The sequence below is a fragment of the Tympanuchus pallidicinctus genome, unplaced genomic scaffold (genome assembly GCF_026119805.1).
Source record: "Tympanuchus pallidicinctus isolate F22 unplaced genomic scaffold, pur_lepc_1.0 scaffold4, whole genome shotgun sequence".
NCBI lineage: Eukaryota > Metazoa > Chordata > Aves > Galliformes > Phasianidae > Tympanuchus > Tympanuchus pallidicinctus.
Window position 1 is genome coordinate 42,698,080 of NW_026294758.1, and position 12,049 is coordinate 42,710,128.

Consider the following 12,049-nt stretch of genomic DNA (forward strand, 5'->3'; position numbering starts at 1 on the left):
TCTCTGAACCCTCATCATCCACTCCTCCCAGTTCTGGTAATTTCTGGTAGTTAATATTTCTAATATTTCCACTGTTGACATTTAAATGACTGGTGTTTTCCAACAAGAAAATGAGATCGGCATGATTGTCATTCCTCTGTTTTTAGTATATCATACAAACATTAGATACTGAATCAAAAAATAATAATAATAAAAAAGAACTGACAGTCAGAATATCAGCTACTTTTCACTGAAAATGAATAATTCTTATTTAAACAAAAAATATGTTATTTTCAATTCTTATTCAATTTTGTTGCTAAACTTTTGATAGTATATAAAACAGGAGAAAAGCACAATGTCAAAGCTATAACAATCTGCAACTAATCAGTCAGCCATTTGTTCTTTTAAAGAAAACATTCTCATCCCAGGTTGATGGATTTGAGACCAAACTATTCAGTGAAAGCAATGTTATTGTTTTATTTTGTTCTCAATTACTGTCTGGATGTAACTGTGTATGCACATGGGCTTATGCAGACCTGTTTGGGCTTCTTTTGCTGCATTTTGCATCACTGAGCTTTGCATCTATTTGTTACAAGAGGCATACCAGTCTTTGGTTTCCATATGGAAAGGTAAAAGACAACAGAAAGATGTGCTTGTCTTCACTCAAGTTGCTGTGTGCCATGGTGACAGTGAAATTGAAAACAACTCAGCTCACTGCTCTGAAAACCTTACATCATTTCAAAACCTCCTGCAATACATTAGAGAGAAAAGCAAATTCATTCCTCTAGTTTTGTTTCTTATGGATGAAGAGACTTGGCAATGTGCAGAGAAGCATCTGAGGGATATTATGGCTCAGTGATCACAAAGCAGCCTGATTCAGTAGCCATTTTGGTAATTTATGCAGCAGTTCTTGTTTATACTACAGGAACACTGTTTCTACAGGCATCAGGGCAGCAGGACTCACTGACAGGAGACAGTTTCACTGCTGCTACTGAGGGGACTCTTCACTGGAGAGACAGAATCCACTGTTGCTTGTTCTGCCTGATTAGTCAAATCATGCCTTCATCTTCCTGAAGTTAAATATTTATTGAGAATCTAAGTATGATCCAATTTTTGATCCTTTACAAACAGCTTATTAAGGAAGGAGCTGTTCTTTTGTTCTCTGTGGAAAGAAGGAAGAGCCATACTACCACAATGGCTAGATCCTTCATGACAACTCAGCACTGCATGATGCAAAGCAGGATGGACCCTGTTGCTCTCCTCTGCTAACGCAGTGCTTAGTCCTCCAAGTGATTTAACCTACGTTAGTGCTGATGACTCAGATATCTAAAGTCATTTTAAAGGCTGAGGGTGTCTTGTCTGACCTTCAAAAGCCACTCCAAAAATGTAGGGCTGCTGTAAGCTCTACAGCATGTCTACCGATCTCAACTCAATGTTTTGAATACCAAGAGGTGTCAGAAGCAACACTAGGCAGCTATTTCAAGGCACCAGGATTACTCCCCAGGCAGTCAAACAAAAGCCTGGGTTAATGAGAGCAGAGACTTTCAGACACTTCCCCCTTCCTTCACTGTCAGTTTGGGATGTGAATTTACTGAAGCAGTTTGTATCAGGTGTCCTCCAGGCTGTGAAGATCTTCACAACTAGTTGAGCGTGCTTTTGCAGAAGTTCAATTTATCAGAGTGGTACAAAGCTGCTTTACGTGTGCTGCTTAATTTAATGTAAAATCAGGAAAGTCTTCATGCTAAGTGTTTTGCATATAACTTTTGAAGCACAAAGCAATAATTTACTAATAATAACTAACTAATTTACTAAACTAATAGCTAACTAATTTACTAATAGTAACTAACTGACTTAGCACAGGAATCACTGGTGTGATTTGGTTTTGCTTGTTGATTTTTTTTTCTTTTTTTAAAAAATTTATGAAGCAGTATGATATCCTCTCTGGAGTAATTCATATTATGAAGATGGTAGATGTATACAACTCCATAAATAACATGATCTGATTAATGTTTATAAGTCTCCTAAGTGTGGGAGTCAAAGGGACATGGCCAACCTCATTTCAGCAGTCTGTGAGGACAGGTCAAGGGGGAATGACTATAAACTGGAGCACAGGAAGTTCTTTACCAATATTGCAAAGAACTTCACAGTGAGGGTGATGGAGCACTGGAACAGGCTGCCCAGGGAGGTTGTGGATTCTCCTTCTATGGAGATATTCAAGATCCACTGGATGCCTACCTGAGCAGCCTGCAGAAAGTTGCTGGACTTGATGATCTCTAGAGGTCCCTTCCAGCCCCTACAATTCTGTGATGCTGTGATTATCTTGTCATTTCCCGTGTCTGAATCTCTAAAGGTACAGGTTAGTAAAATTATCCTAAGTGGTACTTCAGAACTGCTTTCGTTTCCCTACAATACAGCAAAACCCCTGACTAGGTGTAACAATTAGAATGGTTGTTCTCCCTTCAGCCGTGTGTTTCTCAGATTGTATTTAGAAAGCACTCCTATGGAGAAAAGATTAGATAACATTATAATTATTGCAATGCTTTCACAATGCTGAAGTCTCTGTGGTACTTGAAGTAAAAGTCTGAAACTGTTATTGCTCAAACCACCTCTGTATATAAAATATTATATACAGTCAGTGATACAAATTGACACTTTTTGTTTGTTTTTAGTTTTCCTAAAGCAATTGGAACAACAGGAATAAACGACGCTTATCTAAAGCAAATGACTTAAGTTCTGGTGCTTTGATTGTTCTTAAGTAGCAGACAGATAAAATGCTCTATTGTTCTCACTTAGTTAATGGCAATGCCACAGAGGCTGCTAGGAAAATTCATCCTCAGCCCCAGCTTCAGCAACTGGTAGACCACGGCCACTGCAAAGGGGAGTGGTATTCTGCTACTGAACCAGTTATCCTGGGAGCACGCCCTGAGTAAACTGCTCTGCTTTCCTGGATATTTTTTGGGGGGAAGAAGAAGTCAAAACATTCCAAGATCATCTGCCAAAATAACTGTTTAGTTCCTTTCTCACTGGAAACTTTCTAGATGGACATGGTGGTTGGGCTTAGAGAAGTGGAAACATGCCACTCTTGTGACATAAGGGAATGGAGAGCATGTGCTAAACTTTGCCAAGAAGCCTGGTCAAAGCCTCTGTAGGGAGCTGGCAGGACAGCACTGCAATCAGCCAGTGGAACCTGGGGAGCCTGTTCCATGAGGGTGTGCACAATGCCTGATCCCTATCAGGATGCTTCTAACTACTGTTCTGCTTGGTCAGTGTACCATTTGTGTTTCTGAGACCATCCCGCCACACGTTTAGCTGTGAACAGGAAATGTCATTAAGGTTCTCTACACTTTGTTCTTTGATGGTGCCAGAACTTAGGAGGCTCTTGGTGGGGCATTTTACTATGTAGTTCTTGGTGCAGGGCAGACATGATTGCACACAGTGTGAGGGCTAACATGCAGATGTCCTGCAGGCCTTGGTGTACTTGCACAAAGTAGAGTCGTGAACCCACTGTACAAAGGGGCATAAGTCATGACTTCAATTCTTCTACAAGTAATACTAAATACAATTATTCTTTCCTTCTAGTACTGAGTTTCCTGTAAAATTTCAGGTATGTGCTTTATATTAGAATCAGTACTTCTCGTTGGTAAGTCCATGGGAGATGTCTGTCACTCTCGTCCTCTCTTTTTGATCCTAGATATCTGGGGAGCCTCACAAGTGTGGCTAATGAACAACACATGCAGTGGTTGTGGGACTTCAGTGGGAGGAAGCCCTTTTGGATAGGCAAGTACATCAGCTGACAATAAAGTCTGTTTCCTCAGAACCTTACAGTTTCTCTGCACTTTGGAAAGAAGAAACTGCAATAAAGGTTTACGCCCAGGTTTCAAATGTAGCGTCATATTTCTGCGTCTTCTGGTATTTCAGATCAACTAAAAATCAAAACACATCAATTACCTGGCTGTTTTATTTTTATTTTTTGTATCAGAAGAAAAGTTTATTGAAGTTCACTATTGCTGAAGTGCTTTTTGCCTTGAAACCTTTTCCATTTTAAAGCTAGTTAGAAAATCAAAGGTACCAACTTCAAAAACTGCAGTCAATTGAAATCATGTTTAATGGTATAATGATTCTATTAATCTGATGGAAATAAACTCCTCTGATGAGAATAAAGACTATAAACCCATTGTGTCAAATTTCTGATGGTAATCTCTTGTAGCTAAGAACACAGTTCATAGTTGAAAATATGCCACCCGTTTTGGTCTTGAGAACTCAGAAGCTAAGTGAAAATGCATGTTTTAAGATGTGTTAACTAATATGCTTTCAAAAAGGTGAATAAAATTTACAAAGATCTGTAAGGATTTTATTTTCACGTGGAATCTAGATGAAGTCTGAAGCTATAAGATATTTTGTTTGGCTTCTTCAGTGTCAAAAGAGAAATTTGTGAGATGATAAGCATGCAAGATATCAAAGAAAGAAAGGAAGTATTTTAGATTCAGCCAACAATGAGGAAAAGGATATTTTCTTGTATTCAGATGAATCTAGTTGCCATACAAATATTCAAGTGTATTTTACTTGTATTCCTCCAGATGTTATTTTTTCTTGCAGCATAATACTGTATGCCATTTAAACAGAAGGACAAAAAAAACATGCTTCTGTTAGCATATGGCTGCAGTGATGATGAGTGCCACTAATTTGTCCTTACTGATTTCACACAGGCCTGAATGACCAAGCCAATCCTGGACAATGGGAGTGGAACGGAGGAGAACCTGTTACCTACATAAACTGGAGAAGAGGCTCCAGTCACTTTCCAAAGAGAGGCAACAACTGTGTAGTGGTGCAGAAAAGAGGAAAATGGCAAGCAACTGACTGCAGGAAGGCCAGACGGAACAGCTACATATGTTCAAGAAAGCTGTAAAAAGTTGGGATCCCTGTGAAAGCATGTGGACATTCCTTTTGTTTCTGTCTATCTGCAGACAAGTGATATGCAGATAGAAAACTATCTTAATTATCACCAAAGATTATTTTACACGCTGCCAGAGATCCAGATGCTTTGGTCTCTTACCAAGAAATAGAGGTCAGTAGTAAACAGCAAGTTTACTTTACTTTACTGGTCAAGGCTTTGATCTCTTTCCAAATACATCTATCTGTCACTTGGTTCATTCACGTTTTCACACTAAAGAACTAGGCCTGACAGCCTACATAAAATTTCTGTGTAAACATAGTTACTAAAAAAAAAAAAGAAAAGTCATCATCATCATCAGTCAGTTTGTTTCAGTCTTAAAGACTGAATGTGGATTGGCTTTAATTTAAATAGTTTAATTAAACTGCAATGAAAACTGCAGTTTTGTCCTGCAGTCACAGAGAAAGAAAGACAACTTGGGACCAACACGAGAGCAGACTCTGCTGAGTGGCTATAAACAAGTTCTCTTAGGTGAGGATGGGAGAGACACTATCAGAATACTGGTGGTTATTCTGTGGATGCCCCACTACAGTGTTTTACAAAAAGAGTAACCGCAGAAGGGTTTACTGATAGCATACCATACAAGCAAAGCTTTTTTGTTACTTTTTTGGCCTTCCAAGAACAGTTTCAGATCCAAATTAATCTTCTCACACACAGTTGTATGTTGTTTGACATTCTGACTAAAATCATGCAATGCTTTTTGGAGTTCCAGGATGGTGGTATCATTCGTGCAATGTAATTAAATAATGTGGGCTCTCTAGATCTAATGCTATCTCAAAGGATAATTCACATGCACACAAAATTAATATGGAAGCTTAATCCCAGAATAATATCATGGGATATTCAGTGATACACGAACATCAATAGGATTAATATGTGTGTACACAGTGTAACTGTGATAGGCATATTATATTAAAGAAGCTATGGATTTTCAAAAGTATTAATCTAAGTCCTTATTAGGGATTTGAGGTTTTTAAAAATAATAATAAAAAATCCAGATTTATTTCTGAGAAAGGCTTAAAAATCAGCATTTAACAGGAAAAAAAAAAAAAAGTCAACCAGCTGCCTGTAACTTCACATTTGGTAACACTTCGACCTGTCAAAAGACTTGTTTTAGGACCTTTTTACTGCCAGCCTCAGAGTTAAAACAGAAACAAGTCCTAAGCTTCCTAAAAAACAAACAAACAAACCAACTTCTCCCAAACATTCTCTCTGTCCAGAAGGAGAGAGTGACAGGTGGTGTGGTACAGCATATGGAGAATTTGCCCTGTTCTATATGAAATCTCAGCCCTCCTGTCTGCCTGCCTGCTGCCAGCAATGGATTCTGTCCATGCCCTCTGTAAGTTCATTGATTTGTCCAGCCTCTGAACCAATTGCATTTCTGCACCATTTCCAACTCTGCTCTTTCTAAGGTTCCACAAAGTCTGGTGAGGAAACAGATGCAGCAGAATCACCTCTCTAAGCTGCAGGATACCATTCGGGGTTGTATTTATCCCTCCTTCTTGTCTATGGTATGTTAGAATAGGCATGTCAGTAGCTGGACAACCCTTCCATTTAGTGAGGACCTTTGTGAAGTTGCTGTGGTAAATAAGCACAAGTGCATCACAAGTTTAGATGTAAAACGCTGTGGACAGAACCTTATCACTCTTAATGCTAATATCAACAGATACAACCTAACACATTTCCAGGACTTTTTTGTTGTTGTTGTTATCTTTTTGCCAAGCTTCTAGACACTTCTGCCAGTAAGAGTCCAGTAAAGCACATGTGGGATCTCTGACTGTATTCTGGAATCACTGAGAAAAGCTACTAAGAGAGCGTGTTAAGATAACCGGAAACTTTTATTTCTTTGAGATTTCCTGCTGTGTTTATTGGTGCTATCTTTGTGAAAATTATGAGCATTGTTTAAATATCTCTCCTAATTATTTAATGAATGACCATAACAAAGAGGGAATTTTGGCCACAGAGTTCTTGTTACTTGACCAATAAGTAATAAATGGCTAATGCCTAGACTGAGAAATCAAAGATCTCAGGTTTTTGAAGAGGGGATAGTTCTTCTATATTATACCTTTCTTAAAGTACATTCAAGTGTTTGAAGAATATGAAACCTTCACTATGAAACACATCATTATTTCTGCAAAATGTATGTGTTTACTTTTTTCATTAAATCTACAACAATGTATTCATTAATAAAGCTAAAACTTTTATATGATACCACAAGGACATTTCTAACCTGAAATGCTGCAGAATTATTTTTCAGTACAACAAACTCTTCTGAGCATGCACTCATAAATTTTAATTTGTCTGTCTTTAAAAATGAAATGTTTTTTGAGCAATTTTTGTATCTTTTATTAGAATGCCTGAGTTTGAAGAAAACAACAAACTCAGAACAGGGAAAGCAAGAATAAGTCACTTTTTTTTTTCCTGTTGCATTAGGAAGGTGATGTCTCTATGAGAAAGAGGATAAAATCCTAAAAAGTTACTGGGAACATTTTTAGTCTTCAATACTGTTCAAATTGGACTTTGAGTAAACTCAGGGGGGAAAGGAGCATTCAGGGGATCAACATAAGCAGGGTAATTTTGAGAGGGTGCAAGTCATGTAAATGCTGCTGTTCACCTATGGATGTTCTGGATAAACATGAGAACTACTTCATCGGAACTATCCATATGCCTTTCAAAAGCAACAGAATTCAGAATTAAGAGGCGACAGCTTAGTCTTTAGGCCGGCTTTTTACAAAGGGAATGATGATGTAATGTGAGCTTCTTATTTGTCTGCTTCTTTTAACCACCTCCTCTCTCTGTTAAACATCTTATCTATTGACCAACTTCAGACAAGCTTGACAGAGAAGATAACTCAAAGATGACAGCTGTGTAAAACATTTCTAGGCAACTGGCCCCTGAAGCATTTTCCAAATCAATGTTTTCTGATCTGAATTCTTGTGCTTTTAAACTACTGAGATCTTGCAGTCGGTGGAGACCCTCTGAAGTAATCCTGCAACTGGAGTAAAGACCTTTCTTCGTCCCCCCTCATTCAGCCGAACACAGGGAGACCAAGATTCATTAACTTAGGAACAAGCTGTTTTGAGTGTGTTATTACCAACTTCACAGAGATAAAGCTTTAATTTGGAAAAAAATCTGTGAAGCTTTTCAGATCTCTTTTGTGCCACTTAAACCTAATGAATGCATTCAAGTCTTCACTCATTCTAAAACTATAAAAATAGATTAACTAAGTATTGTGATTCTGCCTTATTTACATCTCAAGACTGGTGCTATCCTAATGACTGTATTCAGAATGCTATATGTATTGCTATGGGCCTGATTTTGTAACGTTAATACAAACGGAAACATATTATGTTGGTGAAAATACATTTCTTCAGCTTACTTCCTTGCGCAGAGGGTTGCTTTCTTCTTTCTTTAGCTAATGATAAAAAAAACATAGAGTTGAACATAGCAGAAATGAGCTTGCACAATATACCTATTTACTTTGTGATATTTCTGAATTCTGTCTCTTCTTTTGTATGAGTGTTTTCCTGAATTAGTCTGTCAGGCACATTTGTATGATGAACAAACTATATTTACTCTATCTCTACTGCTTAACTACTATTTGTTTATTTTTGTAGAGCTGAGAAGTCAGCAGAAGTCTAGAAAAATGATCTCCAAATAACTGGATCTAAACAGAATAAACAAAGGCTACTATTATCATGCATACGGACAAAAATTTCAGAAAAGTCTTCATACATTTTGACACTAATAAAATAAAGCATACATGCATCTTTTTTGTTGGCTTATGCTAAAAACATTTTTTTTGGTGTGTTGTCAAAGTGAATCACCATAGCTCTTACAAGTTATTCTTGGAAATCCAAGAAGGAAGGCATGTTTTCCTGAAGAATGAATTTTCCCCTCTCCCTTTGGCTCATAGTCATATGGCACGACAAGCTAAGGCAATCAAGCACCTGCCAAATATGGCCCCTCAACCTGAGTTTAGAATTTGGTATGCTGTCAATTACTTGGTAGGCATGTACCGGTATGATTCAGGAAGTGCTTCAGAAGTGGGTACCTGCCCCAAATCTTCCAGGTTAAGAATTAGAACTGTCCATTTCTGCTGGAGCAATGAATCAGCACATAAAAAATAAACAAATTTAACCCAGCTCTGCTGGAGACAAACAACATTTTGCATCTAAATTGTAGCGACAGTTTTAAACTTGGATTCTAGCTCTGTTTGTGTAGCATGCAAAATGGAAAATGTGAATGGAAAGGTATAAAATCAGGGAAGAAAGAAATAGCATAACGGAGGACTTCGAATAGTGAAAAGGTGAAGTTCATAATGTATAGTACCCAGGTTGAACGTACAAAATTAAACAGATTTATTGTCTGTTCTTTCATATTTTACCTCATAAAAGCCTTTTGGTTTCATAATTGTAACCTCCCCGCGAGGCCTGTATGTGATCTGTTTCCCTGAAATTCAGTAAAACAAAGACCACAGATGGCTTTCTTTGATAAGTGCAATAATTGGAGAGTAAACCGCATAGTGCTAATTCATTAGTTCTGAGGTCTTCGTATGGGCTCTGTAAAAGATATATCTGGATACAAGTTTGTCTGCATAGAATGTGTTTCTAAAATGATAGGATACTGAACTATAAAATATAAAATCCATTTTAATGATTTAATCATCAATCACGCTATGATGAGATTATTTAGCTCAACAGAAGGCAAGTAATTCAAACCCTGCCTAAGAATTATTTTTAGGCATCAACTGGCAGTGCAACTAATTACTCAGTTTATGTCCATAATGACTGAATAAACTCCAGCTCTGAAACAAATGAATAATGCCACTTTGCATTTGCATGGCACTTATCATCTATAGGCCTGACAGTGTTTTTAAAAATGGGCAAACATTCATGGTGACTATTTCTAGTGAAAGCAGAATGTCCTGAATGAAATGTGACTGTGAAGACAAATCAAAGCCTGCTTGAAAGACACTGCTCCATTTAGCCACAAGTTTCAGCAACCAAAACACAGTGAAAACATGTGCCTATGCTTACATGAAAGGGTAATCAGGCAGGAAAACAAGTTTTTATAAAGGATACTTTATGCAAAAAGGGTTGCTTTTCATAGAAATCTGAGATTAGCAGTATGTGGATATAATGATAATGTGCCCAGTTCAGACTGTTGTCAGTTATTATTCTATGCAGTTGATGTCATCACAAACAGACATACAAATACTCGCTATTTTTAACTTCAGAGTGATTGTCCTAACTCGCTTTCTGAGCTGGAATGCCCTTCGATAGTGCAAGCAGACTAATGGAGGAATGCAGATGCTGAGGACAGATCCTACTACCTGCATGGGTATGCACACAGCTAACTCCAAAGCAGCTTTAGTCTTTGTGCAGATATAGAACAAACTGCACCCTGATGTATTAGGACCCATTTTGTCCCAAATTTGTCCTTTGAAAAATATCTACAGCTTGGTACGGAGTACTGACCCTAGTGGAACTAGAGCTGGCACACAGCTTTTGGCTCCAAGATCATTAGGTAAAGAAGAAAATTAAAGAGCTGGCTTAACCTAGAGGAGATCAGAGCTCTATTTTCTGATTATTGGTTGCAGAGTGATTTGTTTGCATTATTTTTCTTGAGCCATCTTTCTTGTTATACGATGCAGGATATAAGATAGAACAGCACAGCAGAAGCAACATCTAAACATATACTCCTAATCCAGAAGTGTGCCCTTTTGGGTGAGAAGGTCAACCAAGAATTCTTCGGTGTGTTAAAATAAGCACGACTAGCAGGTCAAGGGAGGTGATCCCCCCATTCTATTCTGCACTGGTGAGGCCACATCTGGAGTTCTGTGCCCAGTTCTGGGCTCCTCAGTTCAAGAAACACAGGTAACTTGTAAAGAGAGTCCAGTAGAAGGCCACAAAGATGAGTAGGAGCCTGGAGCATGTTCTGTACGAGGAAAGGCTTGAGAGGCCTGGGCTGTTCAGCCTGCAGAAGACTGAGAGGCAATCTTATCAATGCTTATAAACATCTAGTGGGCAGGAATCAAGTGAATGGGGCCAGGTCTTTTTTGATGATGCCCAGCAACACAACAAGTGGTAAGGGATACAAACTGGAACACAGCAAGTTCAATAAAAACATGACAAAAATCCTCTTCACCTTGAGGGTGGCAGAGCGCTGGAACAGGTTGCCCAGAGGTCGTAGTGTCTCCTCTTGAGATACTCAAAATCCAACTGGATGCTTTCCTGTGTGACCTACTGTAGGGAACCTGCTTTAACAGTGGGTTGGACTCAATGATCTCCACAAGTCCCTTCAAGCCCCTATGATTCTGTGGTTCTGTGATATGCATCTTACTAAGTTATTATGCATTCCTTGTTAACGTTTGCACTGCACCAGTAATCCACACCATTTAACTTTAGATACACCTGCCTGGAACACTCATTCCAGTATCATCATTTTAATTTTTATCCAATTGTTGGCAGTAAAATCCTTATATTATTTGCATCATATTTGTTGCTTGCAACCTGGTTTATTCTTTGCAAAGAGCTAGGAAGAACCATCCATATGCTACAGTAATAAAATCATTTCACTCATATTCATGCCACAAAGAGAAGCTTCTGGCAGAAACTCTATGTCATGCCTCAACCACATAATAAAAAACACCTTATATGTATGCCTTTTCTTCCAGGTAGATTAGGTTAAAATTTCACCAAGAATTGAGAAGTCTGCTCTCTTTTACCTTGAAGTTGATGGGATTGTTTTTCAGAAAGTTTTGAAAAGGAGTTTTAAATTGGGCCCTTTGGGCACTTTGTGATCATATCTGTAAACATATGTGTGAGATACTTAGTGAAGTTTTGCGTATATAGATAAAATTTAGTACAGGCATTACAGGGTCAAGATCACAGGTGGGCTTTTCAAATAGAGAGCTGGTACACCACTTGATCAGATTTGGTAAAAAGACACTTCTGGCAAAGGAAGTGAAAAACAGCTTAAGAGTAAACAGAAATAACTGCTTTTTTATATTGCTATAATCCAGAAGCAATAATATTTAAACTGTTTTACTGAGTTTTCTACTTCTAAATTATGAAGCAAAGAGCTAAAAACTGATATGTATTGTTTTAAACAATA

At 38.0% G+C, this 12,049-nt stretch overlaps 1 protein-coding gene across 2 annotated transcripts in view; it reads left to right on the top strand.

Annotated features, from left to right (window-relative positions):
* The window catches only part of FREM1 (FRAS1 related extracellular matrix 1), a 73,170-nt gene extending 64,472 nt beyond the window's left edge, over positions 1-8,698 (top strand). Inside the window, exons 36-38 of one of the 2 annotated variants that reach the window (XR_008210501.1) lie at positions 3,559-3,583; positions 3,671-3,756; positions 4,686-4,806. Coding sequence is in view for 1 of the 2 variants with exons in the window: in XM_052700719.1 (XP_052556679.1) it covers positions 3,671-3,756; positions 4,686-4,885 (286 nt within the window). In the remaining variant the exon portion in view is untranslated. Of the gene's footprint in view, positions 1-3,558; positions 3,584-3,670; positions 3,757-4,685 lie in introns of both variants that reach the window. The other variant, XM_052700719.1, reaches the window with a different exon arrangement.
* The last annotated feature ends 3,351 nt before the right edge of the window (positions 8,699-12,049 follow it).